Below are 23,187 nucleotides of genomic sequence, written 5' to 3' on the forward strand. Positions count from 1 at the left end.
TAAAATAATTTATTCTCCAATGCTTAACTAATTGTTTGCAGACTTTGTTGAAGGTGTAAACTTTAGTGTGCTAAGCATTCTAAATTCTATGTTGGTCTAGAGCAGAGGTGAGGAAACCTGGACTCCAACTCCCATCATCCGCAGCCAGCATGACCAGTCGTCAAGGAGGATGGGAGTTGTAGTCCAGCAACATCTGAAGATCATCAAGTTTCCCACTCTGTGATCGGGAAGATCACAGGATTGCAGGCAAACAGTATGGAGGGTTAGGTTATAAGTCATTTGATCATATTTGTATTTCCCAACTGTTCTTCTTTGTGATTACCGTTAATGGCAGATTAAATACTCTTTGTAGGAAACAATAGTAATTTTCAAAGAGCAGTTTTCTCCTGTGCTTTTTAGTTGATTGAATTTATAAGGAACTATTTAATAAACGTATATATTAATAGGTGTATATTTTGTCTGCTGTTAGGCTTTCCTTAAAAGCATGGAATCTGGTCTCTCCTGTGGAATTTAGTTAACCTTGAGAATCTCAACTCTCATTTTGAAGATGCCATATTCCTTGACATTATGGGATGGCAGAAAACACTGTATGATGGAGTGGAAACAAAAGCACTGGGACATTCATAAGGTCTATAGGGTCCATCATTGTGCCCCATGTCCATTTTTGGGACTTATGATATTGGTTCAGTCACGATAGTACTGGAGGAAGCAAAATATATCCAGTGACACAAAGGCATCAAGAGACAAAGAAGCAGCAAATGGAATCCAGGCCAGTTCTTTTCTAGCATTACACCTGTAGATCTTATGCAATATGACCAACATAAAGTAATCCTTATATTAGCAAAGCGGGAGGCTTATTTTAGATAACACAATTTGTACAGAATGAATATATCAGAATTTTCATGTTTCTGCTCAAGGGCAGTTATCAGGCTCTCAACGTGTTATGAAACCTGCAATGCTCAGCCTATTCTGCATTTAATCTTTTTTCCAGTTGACAATAATGTGAAGCAGAATATATACAACATTAAGAACCTTTTTACAATTTAGCAAAAGAGGATGGCAAGAACACTTGGAATCTAGCTAGAACCAGCTTCCTGCCATTGTACTGATAATATAATATATGTGATAGACCTATATGTACTTCTGAAACATCTCACAATATCAGAGGAATTTTCTGCATTGAGATTCACAGTTTCCTCATGAATGCAGCTTGGAGAGTCATCCTTAATAACATAACTAGGTTGTCAGATTTTTAGAATTAAACGTGTGGTGGATTTCCCCAAGCCAAACTCAGTATCATTTGCCATGTGGGCTTTTAATTATGCCTACACATGCACACACTTCTCATTTCCTTGTCAAGGAAATAATTGTTTAGATTATATCCAGAGGTGGTTCAGTCAATTCTGCCAGTTCATGTGCAGTGTGGATATATCATCGAAAATGAAGTTCAGTTGCGTTCTCAAGGAATTTGCCCTTGGGCAAGAGATTTTGTACAGCTAACCCTCTCTTAGGAGTCTCCTAGGCAAGAACAGGTTTATAGTAACAGCTAGGCTCCGGTTGATAGCCGAGTGCCTTAAGGACATATTGATTTAATGAGTCCCCTGGGCAATCTTAGGCAACCCTTTCCTCAGGCATCTATTTTGGAAGCTGATGAGCTGGGCTGCAGAATTACTGCAGATGTTCCAGCACAATAATGACTTAGTGCCTGAGCAAACTGTAGACTTGTTTTTGGACCATCTATGACTTTTCAACATCGTTTCACATAGTACTTTGCTCAGGTAAATATGTAGTTAAAGAACAAGATTGTACAAGTCCAGCCCACACCTGAGTCCCTCCATTGTTTGCTTGTGAGGTGGTCAAATTTTCATACAAGCCTCCAGGTAGTCTCTGTTCCACAAAATCAAAGTGTTCAAAGTTCGGACTTACCCAATTAGGCTCAATATGCATAGGTCCCAATGGAAAGGCTTTTGACCTTCCAAGCCACACATAGCCCAATAGTCATACAATGTTGCCTGCTAGATTTTTAACCACCCTTCTGTTTTGGTCATCACAGGCATTAGCAAAAACAGCTGATTTATCAAGGCCCTAACAAGCTGGTGGCATTGGGTTGATAGACTTCATTTTTTGTTTAGCAGATAAAGAATTGTGCAGGCCTAATCTGAGGCCTGATATGTAACTTTTTGTTGACATGAGCTTTACATCCTGTTTACTGATGTCTAAGCAAGTATCTCTCTTGAGTAGCAAAATGTTGGTCTTCAAGTAAGTTTCACTCTTCAAGTATTCCTCAGGTATTTGGGAAGACACCCAATTGCTCTTTCAGGACTGAAGCTGCTGTAAAATTGGCATGCACATAGCAACTCAAAAGAGGCTTTTAAGACACCAGGCATAAGATCTGTGACAATAACAAATAGCGCATGGAGCTGCCAGCAGGACAATTTTACATGGCAAAATCATCTCCTGTTCTTTGCCTCATACCCATTCCATCTCCATGAATGAGGTTTGCAGTAAGTGATATCAGTTAAATACTGCAGGGTAATAAGATCCCAGCTAACTTCAGGTGAATTTTTGGCACCTGGCAATACTCGTTTGTAATAAATTCCCTTTTAGATCATAACCTTGAATAATTCAAGGCAGCATATGCGCCTTAGAACTGTCTCCTTCTTGGTTTGGTTTGCCACCTTCTCCATCTGCTCCTTTGTTTTTCCTGCTTCCAGTCTTCTCGCTACTGCTCACTTGCAAAATCATTCTTGTTGATTACTGTCGTTTCTGCTGGGTATTTGAAAGAATGGTCTTGGCTGTTTTTGACAATCATTTTTTAACGTGCATCTTATGTGAAGACTTAAAGGGGATGAATAAAGAAGGCAAGAAATGAGGAGGGATTGTGTTAGATAGGGCCAGCCTACCATTTCTGTACCCTTGCAATCTTAATCTATATTTTGACTTGGATGGCGTTTTTAGATAGAGATGCTACTAGTATCAGATTTTTGTGGGGACTTTTAACATTTTATCACCTGAGGGCAAACTAATGTAGATCCCACCTGAATTGCTTCCCTATGGCTTTGTACACAACCAGCCATGGGCCTCAAGTGTTCAGAGTGCGGTAGGCAAACTCAGTTTCCTGCCAGTAACAATATGGAAATGAGATAACAGAACCGAACAGCATTTGACCATTTGCTTCCAAGCATTTGGCTTGGGGAGGTCACAAGCAGTTGCAGAAGTAGAAGAAGAAGAAGAGTTTGGATTTGATATCCCGCCTTTCACTCCCCTTAAGGAGTCTCAAAGCGGCCAACAATCTCCTTTCCCTTCCTTCCCCACAACAAACACTCTGTGAGGTGAGTGGGGCTGAGAGACTTCAGAGAAGTGTGACTGGCCCAAGGTCACCCAGCAGCTGCATGTGGAGGAGCGGGGAATCGAACCCGGTTCACCAGATTACGAGTCTACCGCTCTTAACCACTACACCACACTGGCTCTCTTAACCACTACACCACACTGGCTCTCTTAACCACTACACCACACTGGCTCTCTGCAGGCCTGCTCTAGATTTGCTTGCACCCTACATTGTGTGGAAACAGAAGGGTTTCAGAGGTTTTCCTCCCCTACCAGTGATTAATTCAGGTGGAAAGAGAGGCTGAGCCTCATCACTATGAGCCTTTGCAGACTTTGACCTTGCTTTTTCATATTACAGTGGTATCTCGGGTTAAGTACTTAATTCGTTCCGGAGGTCCGTTCTTAACCTGAAACTGTTCTTAACCTGAAGCACCACTTTAGCTAACGGAGGCCTCCTGCTGCCAGAAGCCGATTTCTGTTCTCATCCTGAAGCAAAGTTCTTAACCCGAGGTACTATTTCTGGGTTAGCGGAGTCTGTAACCTGAAGTGTGTATGTAACCTGAAGCCTATGTAACCCGAGGTACCACTGTACTATTATTTTGGCAAACTCCTTCAAAGAGGTGTATGATTGAAGATTATGTTTTGACCAAAAAAAAAAAAAGTACAGGTAAAGGACCCCTGACAGTTAAGTCCAGTCGCATACGACTCTGGGGTTGCAGTGCTCATCTTGCTTTACTGACCGAGGGAGCTGGTGTTTGTCCGCAGTTTTTCCGGGTCATGTGGCCAGCATGACTAAGCCACATCTGGTGCAACGGAACACGAAAACCAGAGCAGCGCACGGAAACGCCGTTTACCTTCCCGCCGGAGCGGTACCTATTTATCTACTTGCACTGCGTGCTTTCAAACTGCTAGGTTGCCAGGAGCTGGGACCGAGCAACAGGAGCTCACCCCGTCGCGGGGATTCAAACCGCCGACCTTCTGATCGGCAAGTCCAAGAGGGTCAGTGGTTTAGACCACAGCGCCACCCGCGTATGCTTTGACAAAATATGCTACAAATACCTTGGACACTTGGGGAGAGGATAGCCTCAGTCTGGACCTATTTACTAATTCAGCTCCAAACCTTTTTTTTTTTAAAAAAATAACACTTGGGTGTTGTGCTTGGTGACCCACAAGGAGAATAAAAAAATTCCTTCCAGTAGAACCTTAAAGACCAACTAAGTTAGTTCTTGGTATGAGCTTTTGTGTGCATGCACACTTCTTCAGATACACATGCACATGCATGCACACGAAAGCTCATACATGCATGCACACGAAAGCTCATACCAAGAACTAACTTAGTTGGTCTTTAAGGTGCTACTGGAAGGAATTTTTTTATTTTGACTATGGCAGACCAACACGGCTACCTATCTGTAACTGGAACCACAAGGAGAATGATTTCCTCGGTTCAAGATTTGCTGTGGATTTGAGTTCTGGATACTGTGCCATGCCTGAATCCAGATGGCCATTCCCCATGACTAACTATGCGTGCACAATACATGTAGAGGGGCTAAGGGCTCACTGGTAGAGCAGCTGTTTGCATGCAAGAATCCTAGATTCAATTTCTGGCATCACCAGGTGTCAGGCTGGGAAAGACACCTGCCTGATGCAGCTGAGAGCTCCTGCCAGATCGGGGTGGGCAGCCACGCTATGCGAGATGGACCATTAGTCTGACTTAGCCAGCCAGTATTTGCCATATGGGTAATAATGGCAAAGTATAACTTGTACAGATTGGGCACAACAACCTGGTCGATTTAACCAGTGTCCTTTTTCTGCATGTCTCCTTCTGACTTTACTAAACCAAGCATGCAGATGAGCTGGCAGGGATTGGTTGGGCTTTGGCTGCTGTCACAATCATTACTGTGAGTTGAGTGAAACCATGACAACGCCAGTTGCTGGCTTGCTAGGCAGTTGGGTCAATATGAAGGTCAGCCGTGTCATGTAAAAGAGGTTGATCTCCAAAGACAGTGTGAGTGGATCAGACGGGAGGAGGACAGGTTAAGGCTATGGGTGTAGACCAGAATTGTAGTTTCTGTGAACCACTCTGGATAATGTTTTAGGCTACATTGCACCTTTTCAAATTTCATTGAGACCTTGCTGGCAATTGTCACTTCTCTGATACCTATATGATATGAGAGAGAGAGAGAGGAATCCTAGACTTTTGTTCTTTGCTTAGTCTTGAAACTAGATGGTGTGTTTTTTCCTTAAAGAAATCAAGGTACCGTATTTTTCTCCCTATAGGACGCACTTTTTCCCCTCCAAAAATGAAGGGGAAATGTGTGTGCGTCCTATGGGGCGAATGCAGGCTGTCGCTGAAGCCTGGAGAGCGAGAGGGGTCGGTGCGCACCGACCCCTCTTGCTCCCCAGGCTTCAGGAAGCTATCCGCAAGCTACCCATGCTTCGCACAGGTGTCTGCAAGCCTTGCGAGCCCGGCGGGAGTTGCCGCCGGGCTCACAAGGCTTGCAGATACCAGCCTGTTCTGGGGGCGGGGGGGGGAATAATTTTTTTTTATTCATTCCCCCCCCCAAAAAAAAAACCGAGATGCGTCCTATGGGCCGGTGCGCCCTATAGGGCGAAAAATACAGTACCTAGGGATCAAGCCACATGTGTGAAGAGTTGACTCTCTCTCTCTCTAAAGACTATTAAGAACAAATATTGTTAGCTCAGATTTTACCCAAGTAGCTTGTTGGCCTATTTTAGGTATTGCGTATATCGCTGAATTTTTGTTTGCAGTTCATTGCGATTTTATCTATATTTTAATACTTGATTTTTCATGTTTATAACATTTTAGTGTTGTAATTATATTCTCTAAACCACTTCAGGACCCTTGGTTGGGAAGCAGTCTATAAATAGTTTTAATCAGTAAAGTTGGGATGGAGCAGGTGCTGGAGGAAACCCCAAAATATTTCTGCTGGTACCAGCCAGGTCCTCTTCTTTTTCCTTCATAAAATGCTCAAAATATTGCTTATTCTTGATTCACAGCTAACAAAAAAGAAGCTTTTTATGAAAAAAAATTTGGTCAGTATGTTTCTAGCTCACGTGTTCTTATCAAAGTTAAAAGAGTTATTGACTTTTATTTTAAGTTAACTTTTTGTTCCAGTGTAATAAAAATGACCACATTAAAAACTCAGGTCGTAACAACGCCTCAGTGACCGTTTCTGGCTTCAAACAATGTCATTTTGAAGTATGTGGGGAAATCTTGCTTCAGGATTACTGCTATATGGAACTGTCTTTGTAGATTGATGCTAGCATCCACTTCCACTAAATTCAGCAAGATTTTAATATAGAGACATGTCTAAAAGCTGCATAAAAGCAGTTGTAGTAGTAAGAATTTTCATAGTGTTCATGCCACTCTCGCTTTCCTTGCCATTGCTTCAGACCTCCTCCTGTTAATGCTTAAAATTCCTCAGGGTACCTTTTGTTATCTTTTTATCCTACCAAGATTTCCTTTGCATATTATTTCAGCTGAAGCCCAAGACTTTATAGAATCCTTATGACCATCGGTGAAATGCGAGACAATAGCAGTTTTTACACTTTGGTAGCAATTATAATGATACACTGCGACATCAGAAGGCTTCTTGTATGCCTCAACCACATTGAAATAGTTTTCCTCGATTTCTGCACAGCCTTAGGAACTACAGTACCATACTGAATACAGCCCACCACCCTGAAATCAGGCTATAGACTTCTCTAACTCAGGAACCAAAAGAAATACAGGCTTTGAAATACTGTATGAATAACCGCTCAGAGAACAAGCTGATTTGATAGGAAACGATAGCTGACTATTCTTAGGAAATTCCACAGAGCATCCTAATTAGGGTTCCCCCCACCCCTAGCTACTAAGTGGCTTAAGGCAAAGCATGAAAAAACAACAACAAGAAAATAAAAAGCAAAGGTTGGCTCGTAAGAAAACTCAGAAAGCTCATCACAAGGTCTACTTTTATAAGTCCAACCAAAACATCGCAACATGGTGAGCAAGGTTTTGAGAAAGCAAAGAGGAGGAAGAAAAAAGAAAAACATGGCTTCATGTTAAAGCCATACTTTCTGCCTTGGTTTCAGTTTCAAGATGGTGTACGGGAAGAGGGTTAATAGACTAGACACTCCTGGCTGCTATGCAGGTTTCATGTTACACCTAGGGATGCCGGGATGAAAAACTATTTTGAAAATATGCAATCTAGCAGTTTTGCTTACTTTTTTAAAAAAAGATTTCTAGCTTTTCTCATGCCAAGAGAATGGGGTGGAAGGCAACCGTTGTTGTTTTTCAAAGTAAATTCAACGAAACAAAATGCCCACTAAGTACAAGTACGATGTCAAAATTCTTCTGAATATGTTCAGTCTGAGATTTAGTGTGCACATACAGAAGGTCGTCTGGTACAATTATCCTAGCTAGCTTGTAGCATTTCATAGTATGAGATGCTAAATTCCATATTTGAATGCTCTTCTCCCTAACATCTAATTTTCTACATGCAAGGAGCATTTTTAAATGGGAAACCGGTGAGCTTTCAACAATGCAACCTTCCATCACTACCACCCAACACACAGCTGAAATCTGAAATGATGCTGCCTGGAAATTGATGTTGGTGTTGAATTGGACTTAGGCTTTGGCTAGCATACTGTGGAAAGTTAGTCACATATGGCAGACAAAGAGCATCTGTTTGTTCCTCTCCCTTTACCAACCTCCAGTCCAGCTGCTGTATCAAATGTCTACCATTTCTGAACATGGCGAGACGTTATTTTAAGGTACCTCCATCCCACTTTTCCAATTGTCAGTTCTAAGGTTTAAATAAGAATCAATTTCTGAGCAAAAGAATCTTGAGCTGATCACCTAAGGATTCATTAGCAAAATATATCCTCCCCAATTTAGTGTTGGTACTGGAATCTGAAATTTCGTTTTTTTGAGCTGGTCCATAAACTATTTGCTTTGCGAGAGTGAATGTTTATTATGTAAGCCATATGCATTTCAGCTCAACTGAGCCTTCCTGAGGGGCTTATCCTGCTCCCTTCCTTATAAGCTGCTCAAAGCTGTGCCCTGTAAGGTCCCTTAAAATGGATGGTCTTTGAGCATCTTATGAGGAAACAGGTGAAATAAGCCACTGACGAAGACTCATTTGAGCCATAACACTTTGGATTATTATTATTATTATTATTATTATTATTATTATTATTATTATTATTTCCAGTATCTCTGATATATACTTCCCTCACTTTTTGTTTTCGTTTGTTTACATTTGCATTTGTAAGATGCAAAACTGAGCTGCTGAGGATGTGAGAAATTTAATTTTTAAAAGACCTTGATATCCCAAGGCCGTTGCCTGGTTTCATTCCCATGTTTGCGGCAGTGCCTTTATTTCTGCTCGTTCTTAATAGTGTTGATGACAACTACACAGGTCCCTTGGGCTTTGCTACTGTTGTGTTCAATTACAGGCGGAAGGTCTGATTATCAGAAATGCCATGCAGTCACAGCTGCAGTGAGGATGAATGGAAATTGAAGGTGCCACGAACCCCTGAAAACGAGGCCCCTGACACCACTCGTTTATTTTAATGACTCAGGCCTAACTTGTAGATTTGAATACAATGACTTTCATAACTCCCCTTGAGAGTCCAGCCATGAAAAATAATGAAATGTTATTGGGCCCAGACTATTAAATTAACTTGCACCCTAACCACATCTCTAGGAGAAATTGATTGGATTTCAATCCATCTGACATGATAATGAAAACTTGCATTTATAATTTAACCTTGTAATTGGAACATGGCAGCGTTAGAAAGGTGTTGGGCCTCTGTTCTGTGAGGGCATCCTGGTGATTAAAGTCACAGATTGTAAAATGGTTTAGTAACAACCGTGGGAGAGGTAAGGTTCAAACACCAACCATTAGCAAGAATAGCAACTATATCTCAAAGATCATGCCATTTCCAAGTCCAGTTGCACCACTGACCAATCCAGCTGACCATCACTATGCCAAACGCCCCTCCAAAATAATTTGTGTAGATCTTGTCATCCCCCAAAAAACAGATGAATCTAGTTTCTAATCTGTACCTTTTTGGAATGTGAGTTGGGGGTACACATGCATGAAGAATACTCTTTAAAAATCCCTGAACAAAGAATAGTAGAATGTCAAAGAGTAGACTAGGGTTGGTCTCTCCTCTCTAACGTCTGGTTTTGTGTGTACAGGGATTTTATCATATGAACTGAGAGTATTCAACCACGTGAGCTCCCACCTGTGGTCTGAAGAGGTACATAACCTAGAAGCAGATGGCCATTGCACCATCACTGCTTGTGAGAATTAGCCCCTGGTTCAGGAGGCACATTGGCCTTCTCTGCCCTAGTTTAGTTAGATGGAAGAACTATGAGGTGACCCTTCAACATGTAGTAGAGCCCACCAAGAGGGTGAGCTGCTCCAAAGGCCTGCTTTGCTGTTGGATCTTTGGACTTGTATCTGGTTCCATAAATTCCATAAATTTTGAGGAGCCTCAAAAAAGGAATAAACTTGTGATAAGGTGAAATGTACAGTTGTAGATTCAGGTATCTGAAGAAGTGTGCATGCACACAAAAGCTTATACCAAGAAGAAACTTAGTTGGTCTCCAAGGTGCTACTGGACAAGTTTGTGTATATGTGTGTGTGTGTGTGTGTGTGTGTGTGTGTGTATATATATATATATATATAGTTGTAGTTCAAGAAATTACACTTTAAAGGGTTATATTTTTAGAGCTCACCCTATCTTTTGCTGTTTTTGTAATTCTAAGGTGTGTTTTTTTAAAAAACAACACCCTTTTAATGTTGTATTTTATATTGTTATAACCTGCCCTGGGAATTTAGGGTGAATAATTTAGGTAAATTAAAACAACCAGCACTTTTCCCCCCCAGAAGAGGTGGTGCCATTTGTTTAGTAATTCTCAAATTGCTCTGACCTGTTCACTCACTGCTTATTACCTCAAGCCAGTTAATTATATTGTTGCTGTATATTATTCTAGGATTTCCTCGTCAATCACATATTAATACTTTTTTGTTTTAATTTATTCATGTTTAGCAAGTGAGACCTGCAATGATTTCCACCCAATGTTCTTCACGCACGACCGGTCATTTGAAGAGTTCTTCTGCATTTGCATCCAGCTGCTGAATAAGACATGGAAAGAGATGAGAGCAACTTCTGAAGACTTCAACAAGGCAAGATTTTGGGAAGGGTAGCATTTGGAAGCAAAGCTCCTTTGTTTTCTTGGTTTCCACCTAATATGATTTCATATGTGTCTCTGGACTAGTTTTGAAGGTGATTGAAACGTAAGAGGGAACATACTACCATATGTGGTAAATAGGAACATACTACCATATGTGGTGGTCCTGTCTAGAGATACAAAGATTTTGGAATATGATTTATGAAGAGATAAAGAGATTGATAAAAACTACATTTAGCAAGAAACCGGAAGAATTTTTACTAGGAATGGTTTCAGATAATATTCCCAAAAATAAAACTAGGCTATTTATGTATGCAACATCAGCAGCAAGGCTTATAGTGGCAAAACAGTGGAAAGATAAAAATACACCCACTAAAGAGGAATGGGTAGTCAAATTGTGCAAGTACTTGGAGCTCGCAAAGCTGACAGATGCAACAAGAGATAAACCCAAAAAATTGGTGAAAGAAGAATGGGAATGTTTAAATAATCATTTAGGGGACAAGGGCTCAACAAGAAAGACCTGGTTATGTTTAGAATGATACCGCATAGAGAAATGCTCCCTGATACCAAGATGAGGGATTCCTTTGGAATGCAGATAGAGAGAATTGATAAGAATAATTATCTGTTGTGAGCTTGATGGAAGTGTACAATAGATGAGCTTTCCTGCTTTGGCTCAGCTTCCTTTTTCTTTTCTTTTTTTCTATTTTCTCTTTTCTTTTCTTTTATCTTTCCCATAGTTGCTTATGTTCTGTGTCACGTACTTCTATATTTTTTGTAGCTTTAAAAAGTTTTTTTCCATTACTATTAAGGAATTTTCCTTTGTAATTTTGGTTGTCTATATTTATATGTACTTGTTTAAAGCAAAATAAAAGTTAAAAAAAGAAAGAAATGTAAATGGCGAAAAATTTATACGATCTGAAGAGAAACCAGAGTTTGGAATTAGACCAAATTCATCTAAAAAATAAGAATAAGGCCTAATTTAACCCCAGAGTTTGGAGAAAGTGTGATAAAACGTTTGTGAGGGCAAACAAGATTTCAAAATTGCTAGCACTGTTTCGACCTTTAAAATTCTAAATAATTGTGGGGAAATAGCTGAGGCTCCAAGACTTTGGCCACCTCATGAGAAGAGAAGACTCCCTGGAAAAGACCCTGATGTTGGGAAAGATGGAGGGCACAAGGAGAAGGGGACGACAGAGGACGAGATGGTTGGACAGTGTTCTCAAAGCTACAAACATGAGTTTGACCAAACTGCGGGAGGTCCATGGGGTCACAAAGAGTCGGACCCGACTAAACCACAAAGTGTGACAATAGTCTTTTATGTGGCTTTTTTTTAAAGGTGTTGAAACATTGGCAGAATTATGCTTCATTTAAGCGTATGCATGAGCTCAGCAGCTGAAATGTTCAGTAATGCATTGCATAGTTTTAGCATTATAAGTTAACACCTCAGAAGTGATTTGAGCAGGGATAGGGATAGCTCTCCTACTAGAGACAGGCAGGGGTCTTCAACTTGCAAGGTCCTCTCCAGAAGGGAGGAGTCATCCCGTCTTTCTCTGGACCGACCCTGCCTGCTGCAAGGGATGGTTGGGTCTTTGTATCTCTCTCTGCATGTGGAGCAAAACACTTGCTTGAGTGCTTGTTTTGTGTGGATTTTCCCTTTGTCTAGTCCTCTCCTTCACCCTGTTTGCTGGATCATCTTTCTGAGTGAGTTTTTTCACTGTGTTTTCCTGTTGGCTACCACCCCCCACCCCCCAGTTTCTTCATTTCTACTTCATTCTCTTCATGTCCCCTCGTCTCGGTTGTCTGGGGAAGGGGAAAATGTGGGGGCAACTGGATTCTGCCTCGATTGCTGGGCAAGCACAGGAGGAGCCCACAAGGCGACAGGGCCAGGAACTTGTGTTTCCCACCTTTTTCTTTAAAAAGGGGGAGCTTTTATGTGACCAATGTCTCTTTTCAAAGCAAACAACAGAGGGAATCTTTAGCAGAATGGATGCATTGTAAAAGGAAATTTCTAATGTGAATGCCATAACTGGTACACTGGCTGGGTTAGTGGAGACAGGGATTCTGGTGTCTCTATTAACCTCTTTCTGATATCATGGATGTTGGCTCATATGATGGAGGCATGATCCGTATTGTTTTATTGGTACTGTTGCTGCGGGTTTGTCGTGGCCTTTGGCTAGAACAGCTAACTTACATTGAATTGTACAGTGGTGCCTCGCAAGACGAAAAGAATCCGTTCTGTGATTCTCTTTGTCTAGCGGTTTTTTCGTCTTGCGAAGCAAGCCCATTGAAGGATTAGCAGATTAGCGCTATTAGCGGCTTTTAGCGGCTTATCTGCTGATCAGATCAGCTGATAAGCGGTTTAGCGGCTTAGAAAAAAGGGGGGAACCAGCAGGAACTCGCAAGACATTGTCATCTTGCGAAGCAAGCCCATAGGAAATTCGTTTTGCGAGGCATTCGTCTTGCGGGGCACCACTGTATAAAACGTCTATGCAGCTACTTCACAAAGAGGTATAATCTTTCAAGTCAGTCTGTTCTGGATGGCTGAGAAGAAAACTTGACTTTCATGATTGTGGCTTGTTTGGGACGAGTAGAAGACACGATCTAGGTGTTAAGTTGTGGGTGAACATATCAGACCACACAGCAATTCTTCAAACAGCTCTTGTTTATTCACAGGCCAGAACAGAACTGAACAGAAGGGTTCAGTCAGCCTGCCTATATAGAGCTCCAGTACAACGTAACTGTAACAATTTTCTAAAACTATCCAATCACTGAACGTCACTTTCAATCCCTTATTTGCATAACTATCTACAGTATCCCCCTACTCATTCATGGAAAGCCATTAACTGCATCTTACCATAATGTATAAACTAGACATTTGTTAGCATTGGTTTCTTGTTTTGATCCTTCTCATCCTTAAGATCAGTTTTTCATTTTAGCAACCTTACTGTATATATTTAACTGCCACTTCCATATATTTTCTTATCCCTGTGTGGTGTGTGTGTGTGTGTGTGTGTGAGAGAGAGAGAGAGAGAGAGAGAGAGAGAGAGAGAATGTTAATCCGATGTGAGATTGTATAGCAATTACAGTGTATTGGATTTTAGCTCCTGGGACCCAAATATCTTCCCGAAAGCTACTCAGCCAGCTTTCGTCTTTAATCATAACTGAAGAAGGAAGAGCTCTTTCATTTAATTTTTCATTAATGAAAGTAAATTGTATATTCTAATCTAGAGGTAGCAGGAGTTTTTCAGCTGGCTGGAGCTGCTCTACACATTGAGGGCTTTCTCTGCTGGAGGGCAGTTATGGTTCTTCTATAGTTTGACTGTCAACTTCTCCACTAGGTCATTTTTTTTTTATTCCCGATGCTGTAATAAATGGAAGAAATCTTAGTTGAATTCTTCTAAATAAACTGTACAGTCTGAACCACTTTATGTGTAATAAGGAATATTGTGGAGAGGTTCATTAAATTTTCTACCTTTAAAACAGAATTTTTAAACCCCCCTTCGCAAAGTTTGTTATTTCCTTTATCCTGGTTGGTGCTAATATGAACTAGAAAGAGGCACATAACTTCGCTCCCTATTAGGATCTCCCCTTTTTACTGAGCATTCAGTATACTCATGATGTTATTGAGGCGATCAGTGCTATTTTTCTAGAAAAAGGCGTGCCAGAACTCACCATGAACACCTCCCACCTTCTCTTAGAATGGCAATGGTACCCACCTGAGAGGTGCTGGAACTGAGTTCCTGTGAGGTTCCCCCTGAAAAAAAGCCCTGGAGGTGATTATACATGATCACACTTTCAAGACCATTTGCACCTGCAAATGTTTTGAGGTGCACGTACTGAATTATTTGCAATACATACATGCTTGTCGTTTCCTGCTACCTTTTCCATGCCACAAATGTTCTCCAAAGAGTGACCCTCCAGAGAGAACTAATATGGTAACACTAGGAAACTATCACCGAACATCTAATAAAGCAGAAGGATTTGTGGACGGTCCAACATAAATGCATCACTATTGCACTATTATTGCACCAGTGGCATGTTAGAAATAAAACCCCAGTCTGGAAGGGCCCTTGGAGGTAAGATGATGTTCTTGCTTAACCTATGCTTTTGCTATGTAACCCTAATTTAGTTCTTTTCACTAGTTCCGTTTTATTTTGGCGTACCTGGATGCATGAATTATTCATACCATTATTCATACCATACCTATTATAGGAGAACAAAAATGCAACTGGTTGTCTGCAACCATTAAACTTTTTTCTTCTGTAAAGAAAGTTGTAAAAGATTTTCCATGCCTATTGAGGGTGCCCTAAGAGATTATTTTACTATCCCAGTTTTACAGAAGGTGGTAGGTCTGTGGATTTCATAAACACAGTCTTTCCAATCACTGAAGTTTGCAGTTGGCGTGTGGACATTTTTCTTTCATAAGTTTGGCTAGGAGGTTGCATCTGTCCTTTTTTAAAAAAAATAATAATAATCATTTTTTCAATACAAACAACAAAAACCATAATAACACTAATAACACAATTTGACAGTTCAGATTTGAGTACTGATATATCTATGACTACACCTTTTTAACAATATTTCCCCACTTCTCCTCCCCCTACTTCCCACCACTGTCCGCCTTATCGCTTAAATATTCCTTCCAGATTTCTTCATATTTATCCATTCTTAATTTGCGTCGACATGCAATTCGTTCATATGTAGCTACTCTGCCCATATTATCAATCCATGTGCTCAATGGAATCTTTTTGCGGCTCTTCCAATTCATCAAAACAAGTTTTTTTGCTTCTAATATGGCACGGTACATCCATTTATTTTGACCCCTTGTAATCTCCCACATTTCCGTAATATAATTTAGAATTCAATTCAATTCGCCTAAATAACAATTTCTTTTTATTACTCTTGCTATAAATGTCCTCACCTTGCGCCAAAATGATCTTCTCATCGGGCAATTAATCATCATATGTACCAAGTTTGCACTCCCACATCTCCAGCAGTCGTCTGCACTTGTTATTTTCCTCTGGTATAGTTTTGCTGGAGTCCAGTGGACTCTGAATATTATTTTCTGCTGAATAAGTCAGTCTTAGATCCATAGAGGCTATTTCTTTTGATTTTATACTTGACTCCCATATATCATTTGTTATCTGTACCCCTAACTCTTCACTCCATTTTTGTCTATCATATTCTCAGTCATATTTCTTTCCGTTGAATAGGGTTTTATATAGTGCAAGTGTAGAGTTCTTTGTTTTTGTTGCAGAAATTAAATCTTGTAGCAGCATGGATGTTTCCGATGCTGCTATAGCGTCAGGACCAAACTGCCTTTCCGACATATGTTTCAGGTGGATGTCTTGCCATTGTGTTTCACTGGTTAATCCATACTTTACTTGCAAAGTCTTATGTTCCACAAATTTGTAATTTTCATCAGTTAATTGATTCAATGTCAAAATATCTTTTTTCATCCAACTTTGGCAAATTATTACTTGATTTCCAATTTTTAATTTTGGGTTGGCCCATATTGTTAATTTCTTATGCTGATAGGGGTCATCGTTATTTTTATTTATATTCATCCAAATTTTTATAGGTGCTTTAATAGTCTCCAGGACAATAGGATATTTCATAAAATTGGAGCCGAGTTTAGTCTACCCTACAAGAGGTTCAAAGAAACTGTATTCGAGAGTAGTCCAATTGGGATTCCTGCTAGCTCTCCAATCGTTAGTCTTACTCAGCAGGTAGGCCAGGTGATATAGTTCCAGATTTGGGAGACCAAAGCCACCTTCCTTAGTTGGAAGTTGCATTTTATGTAGTGATATTTTTGGTGGCTTTGTACCCCATAGGCACGATCTAAATAGTTGATTTATTTTTTGGAAGTAAAATTTGGGAATATGCATTGGAAATCCTCTAAGAATGTATAAAAGCTTTGGAACAACATTCATTTTGAGGACATTAACCTTTCCCCAAAGGGAAAGGTTTAGAGGTCCCCACCTTTCAATATCAAAAGAAATCTCATTTCTAATTTGATTCAAATTTAATTTTACAATTTGGTCTATATCTGATGAAATCATGATACCCAAGCATTTAATAAAGTCTTTGCACATCCAAAATTGATGGTTTCTATACAATGTAGCCCTTGGCCCAATTGGTAAAATCTCTGATTTTGTCCAATTTATAGAATATTCTGATATTCTGCCAAAGGTTTTTATTTTCTCCATAATTTTTGGAATTGTATCTTCTGGTTTTGTAATAAATGAAAGGATATCATCCGCAAATAATACAATTTTGTAATTATCTTTGTTGTGGTTTACGCCCTTGATATGCTCATAAGTTGCATCTGTCCTGAACCAGCTGATAAAGAAATAGTGCAAAATTGTTCAGCTGTATAAAGTGGGAGAACATTTTACCTGTTTGACCTCAGGGAGTGAATTAGTGTAGCTAAAATTAAAATTAAAAGGTTTTCAGGGTATCTTTTTTTCAAAATATTTTAAAATTAGAATGGTAGGGCGACAGCAAGCTTTTTCTTTTTCATTGCCACCTCTCATTAACAGTAAGAATAATCCATCATTTTTTTATTTTTATTTTGCTTTCATTGCTCTAATACACATACGAAAAACACAGAGACTACAGCAGGACCACCACCACCCCGTGGTCATCCCCTCACTGCTCTAGTGGTATCAGGCTGTAATTCTCATAATTGTTCTCCATACAGGATAAAGGGTTGTGTGCATGGAGAGAGAGAGAGAGAGAGAGAGAGAGAGAGAGAGAGAGAGAGAGAGAGAATGAATTTAATGTTCAGAAGGCCAGTTGAACCCATAGGAAACGGGTTATATGCATGATTTCAACCACATAAGACATCAAGTGTCTGTATTCAGGAGGTTATAATATCCAAATCTGCAAAGATGATTTCGGCAGTTTGTCCTTAAGTCCGGTTTCATTGATATATGAAATAAATAGCCAGCAAATGACCAGAAATCACTTTAGTTTCTCTTTAAGCAAGATACTGATTGCATAATCTTGGTATCTGTGTGTTTTTTATTTCGGTTTTTTAGTCTTTGTCCAATGTATCCAGTTATTCGCTTTAACTATAACTACAACTTCATGGCTTTGAAAAATATTTCTCCTGTTACGTAAATCCTTAGCCAAGCCTATGTACCGGAAGTTTAAGCAGCTGATGTGCTCTGGTCCAGGGGGTCACGAAGAGTCGGACACGACTAAACAACAGCAACAATGCCTTGTGCTACTTCCTCTGTAGAACAATTTGCAATTGTATATCAACAACTGTGATTAAAAAAAGAGCATCTGAGGCTGTTGTATATCATATGCTAGTTGAAAATTGGGCTGTAAGATACAGTGGTGCCTCGCAAGACAAAAAGAATCCGTTCTGTGATTCTCTTCGTCTAGCGGTTTTTTTCGTCTTGCGAAGCAAGCCCATTGACGGATTAGCGGCTTTTAGCGGCTTTTAGCGGCTTATCTGCTGATCGGATCAGCTGATAAGCAGCTTAGCGCTATTAGCGACTTTTAGCTGCTTTTAGTGGCTTATCTGCTGATCGGATCAGCTGATAAGTGGCTTAGCGGCTTAGAAAAAGGGGGGGAGGAAAAAAAACCAGCAGGAACTCGCAAGACATTGTCGTCTTGCGAAGCAAGCCCATAGGAGATTCGTTTTGCGAAGCACCTCCAAAACGGAAAACTCTTTCGTCTAGCGAGTTTTCCGTCTTGCGAGGCATTTGTCTTGCGGGGCACCACTGTATAGATGTTCAGGAGAAACCAAGTCTGCTGCCAGCCGTAGCAGTGCCAAGAATGACTGCCTTTACCCGGCTATTGCTTGGGAATATGTAAGATCTCTAACCTGAAAAATCCTATCTGGTGTCTGCATAACATGAGCTAACAAGGATTTCTGAAGGCAGCTGCTCTAGCTTAAATAGTGAATCCAAATGTAAGGAGGACAAAATTATTTAGTGCTCCCTGCAGAATACATTCCCAACCCTCAAAATGCATTATTGAGAGAGGGGAGCAAGGCTTGTTTACCCGGCTGGATATCCTGGGTTAACTCAAAGTTCTTCAGTAGCAAGTTGGTTTACACATTCATTGGGGCGACTCAACAGCTGAAATAGAAAAAAGAAATAAATCAGGGTGTGTACCTCTAAGTGACAATTTAAACAGCAGCGGGATTGATGTTTGATATGCATAGGTCAATATTTAAATATTTGCAGACACAGTGACCGGTGAGCGATCCAGTGGAGTTGAGCGTGGCTGAAAAGCTCTGCAACTGCTTGTATGCACGTAGAACCGTGTTTACTGTTCAAACCTCCCTGTTGGCCGGCAGAGCCAGAGCTGTTTGAGGTTGAAGCAGGTGACAGTAGCTGTGACTGACGTCTGCTGCCCCTCTGAAGATAGGGAAATTAGAACCTTTACGAGGAAGAGTGGGATAGAAATTTAATAATAATAAAGAATCTGCCTGAAAGTTGGTCTGCAAAGTAAACAGTGACAATTGTAAGGGGTAAAATCAAATATGTGAGAAGTGCTTCATCAGTGATCCTGTGTACACCAGGGAAGGGGAGCCTGCAGACTACAGTTTCCACCAGGAGTGGCTGGTGGGGTGAAGCCATGGAACTGGAATTTCCTTTGACAAAGACAGACTGAGAGGTAATAGAAAATAAAGTAATTTTAGAGTAAATCTTACCTTTCCAGCTCTTGGGATTAGTGCATATTAAATTCCACATATTACTGCTGAGGTCATTAGCCCTTTATGACATAGTTTTGCCAACAGATGATTCCTATAAATACATCCTGTCCATTAGGCATTCTGGGCACATAACTAAAACATTTTCATTCGTCATTCTAACTTGTTTCCCTGCAACCTGCTGCACATTTTTTTGTAAAATGAGAGTGGTTTCTAATTGAAAAAAAAATCTCATTGAGTTATAGTGAAAACCTGTTAGGAGACAATAATTGGGTGCACTGAGGGTTATCGGCTCTACTTCATTAGAATCCATTTATTTGAAGGGACTTTGGAACTTAATGCTGTTTGGCATCTTTTGCAGGGATTGTATTAATTTAAGAAACATCTCGTATTTAATCTTTTATATAAATACTTTTTTTTTAGCTTGTTGGAAATGTAGCAAGTGGGTTGTTGCAGTTTCTCTCTCTCTCTATATATATATATATAATCTTTCTTACGTTTGGCTAGTCTGCTTTCATAGCTTTGGACCTAGAATCCAACAATCATAGAACTGTAGAGTTGGAAGGGACCCAGTAGATCACCTAGTCCAAGCCCCTGCAATGCAGCTGATGTGTTCAGTTGTTACTTCCCAGGAAGAAAATTCAACCTAGAAGGAGTCACAGGTTTCTGTATGTGCATTTGACTCACTGGGGTGGGGAAGATGTAAGCAACAAATGAAGTGGCCCGTGTCACCTTTATTTGAACACAGGATTTACCTGACTGCTACATGTTTTATTGGGTAGAATTGGGCCTGTGTGTCAACTGCATTCAAATAAATAAAGTACAGGTGATAGGTGAGGGTGTTCATATGCCCAAGAGTGCAATCCTAAGTTTGCCTACTCAAAGCTAAATCCCACTTAGTTCAATGGATTCCAGTGTGAGGCTCACTTCAGTGTGAGATTCATTTCTTGACAGAAAGTAATGAGTGAATAGGCCCTTTGAATTAATAGATATATCTTGCTGCTTTGGAAAACCTACCCATCGGGTCGGATTTTTTCTGAAGGTAAGAACAATATTAAAAAGGAGTAGTCAGCCACAGCCAATAGGGGACCTTTACCACTAATGAAACTTTAACTTCTAATATAAAGAGAACACCTTTACCGTATTTTTCGTCCCATAGGACGCACCTAGTTTTTTTGGGGGGGAATAAAGGAATTTCCCCCCCAAAACCAGGTCGGGGAAACCGAACCAGGTTGAGGAACAGCGGGGTGGTGATGCTGCGCCTCCTTGCTGTCCCCCGAGCTTGTGGGGCTGGCCGATGTCTGCTCGGTGCGAGGGGCGCTCTGCTTCAGGGCGCCCCTCACGCCAGGCAGCAGGCTGCTATCCGCAGCGTGGGGAGCCCTGTGTCCGGCGTTTCGGGAAGCAGGCTGCTATTCGCAGCCTAGACAGCCCTGCGGGAACTCCCGCAGGGCTGCCTAGGCTGTGGATGTCTTCCTGAAACCTGGAGAGCGAGAGAGGTCAGTGCGCACCCATTCTCATATCTTCAGTGGGCTACTGCTCCCCCACTGAGGCCAGAGAGCTCTACCAACTGAGCCTGAACAGAAACCAGGTATCTTGATTTCAAGAGATGAGCATAAAACAGAAAGTTGGCACAGTGTGTGGGGCAGGGAGGTAGACACAAAGCGTCTGTAGTGTGGAATTAATGGTGCATTATTCTGTAAGAAAAATAAGCCATACCCCAGTGAAACATTAATTTTGCATGAAAGCATAATGGGCACAGCCAAAGAAGAGATGGATCCCCTAGAGCAAAAAGAAGACGATGCCATGAGTCAATAAGTAAATTGTTTGCAATAAGTCACTGAAAATCTAGAGCAAATATGTAGGCTCTGCCTTTGATGTTAGAGTTATTAGTCTCTGTCTTTGATTTTGTTCATTGGTGTTGTGATTTAAAAAACACAACTGCCTAATCAATGCAAATGTTGAGAGACTCTAGGCATCTCTGGTGGATCTTTCTTGCTGACGTCACATTGCAGCAACGACACGGGTCTAATCATGATCTAATCAGTATCTTCCGTTTGCTAATGTTTGTCTTGTGATCTTTAATGAACTTCATCTACAGCTTTTCGTGTACTACTAGGTTTTCATGGGGCAAGATTTTAGCAGCTGCACTGTAGAAGTGGTTCAACATCTTGTTAAGGACTAGAGAGGTTAGTAAATAAGGGGTCAGCAAACGTTTTCAGGAGGGGGCCAGTCCACTGTCCCTCAGACCTTATGGGGGGCCGGACTATCTTTTGGTAGGGGAAATGAACGAATTCCTATGCCCCACAAATAACCCAGAGATGCATTTTAAATAAAAGGACACATTCTACTCATGTAAAAACACGCTGATTCCTGGACCATCTGCAGGCCGGATTTAGAAGGCGATTGGGCCTGATCCAGCCCCTGGGTCTTAGTTTGCCTACCCATGGGTTAGTTCATTATATATGGGATTCGCATTATGATCCTTCCAGTGTACTAAGAACACGTTCAGAGCCCCAGATGTCAATATTTGTACATACATACAATTTAAGCTTCTGCAGTTATGACATTCCAAAGCATTCTTTTATTATTATTTATTTCTATCTGGCCTTGTTCAACTATTCCTGGACAAGAATTCAAGTAAGCATTCACTGCACACTGTACAATAGAAAGGGCCCCTCTTTTCTTCCTCCTGAAACATCTCTGTACAGTGGTACCTTGGAAGCCGAACAAAATCCGTTCCGGAAGTCCATTCAACTTCCAAAACATTCGTAAACCAAGGTGCGGCTTCCGATTGGCTGCAGGAAGCTCCTGCAGCCAATCGGAAGCCATGGTAGTTGCATCAGACATTTGGGTTCCAAAGAACATTTAAAAACTGGAACAGTCACTTCCGGTTTTCAATCGTTCAGGAGCCAAAACGTTCGACTCCCAAGGCATTTGAAAACCAAGGTACAACTGTATAGTGGGGTTCAACCTCCTGACACAGATCCCCTCAACCCTATTCCCACCTTCTTCCCTCACCCTCTTGTTTCTTTCACACCTCTAAAAAGACACCTTGACATTCCATATATCTTGTAAAAAGACAGGCACTTGCCAGGCCATTGGGTTTGCTTTAAGTTACAAACAGTTATATTTATTCATAACTAAGGAATACCATGAGTTTGTAGAATCAGGGCTTTTTTCAGCCAGAACTCACAGAACTCAGTTTCGGCACCTGGTGGACGCCATGGTGCATGCCATTGCCATTATAAGAGAACAGGGGAGGCATTCAGGGTGAAATCCTGCACCTCATTTAAAAATAGCACTTTGAAGAACCATTACTTTCTTGCGAGGTGACTCACTTCCTAACGAACAGATACTGATCACCTGAGTTTTCTGTTAGTAGGGATCATAGGTAAAGGTAAAGGGGACCCCTGACCATTAGGTCCAGTCATGGACGACTCTGGGACTGCGGCGCTCATCTTGCTTTATTGGCCGAGGGAGCCGGCGTACAGCTTCCGGGTCATGTGGCCAGCACGACTAAGCCGCTTCTGTAGGGATCATATCAAAGCCCATATCACTATTCCAAGAGATATTTAGCAGTGCTAAATTGGCATTCAGATTACTGCTTCGCTACAGTCCACATTTAATCTGGGCTGATAATAAAAAAAGTGGTAGCAAAATGACCCCAAACATTGCCCATATGTGTCATCTCCCTTGGATAACAAGCTAGCTGAAAATCGGTAGAATAAAATATTAGGTTTGGGCTGTTCAACCAGGCACAAATACAAAAATAGGTTGAAGCAGGGTTGGTTTATCAGCAAGTGAAGTGATAGCTTCTAACTCGAGCTGTCATTGCAACTTGCATAATTTATTGCACTGAAAGGGTCGGTCATTGCCTGCTTAAAGTGTTGATGGAGATAATATCTTCATAGTGTGTTTTGTTTCATATTTTAGCTAAATTAGCAATGCATGGCATATGGTTTTTTGCTGCATGAATCCC

At 40.9% G+C, this 23,187-nt stretch overlaps 1 protein-coding gene across 6 annotated transcripts in view; it reads left to right on the top strand.

Moving 5' to 3' along the window:
• The window catches only part of ELMO1 (engulfment and cell motility 1), a 330,457-nt gene that overhangs the window by 217,979 nt on the left and 89,291 nt on the right, over positions 1-23,187 (top strand). For 5 of the 6 annotated variants that reach the window (XM_081165141.1, XM_081165139.1, XM_081165140.1 and 2 more), the window contains one exon: positions 10,393-10,529. In XM_081165141.1, coding sequence (XP_081021267.1) covers positions 10,393-10,529 — 137 coding nt within the window. Of the gene's footprint in view, positions 1-5,220; positions 5,333-10,392; positions 10,530-23,187 lie in introns of those variants that run through there. The other variant, XM_081165142.1, reaches the window with a different exon arrangement.

This window comes from Podarcis bocagei, assembly GCF_964188305.1.
Source record: "Podarcis bocagei genome assembly, chromosome: 12".
NCBI lineage: Eukaryota > Metazoa > Chordata > Lepidosauria > Squamata > Lacertidae > Podarcis > Podarcis bocagei.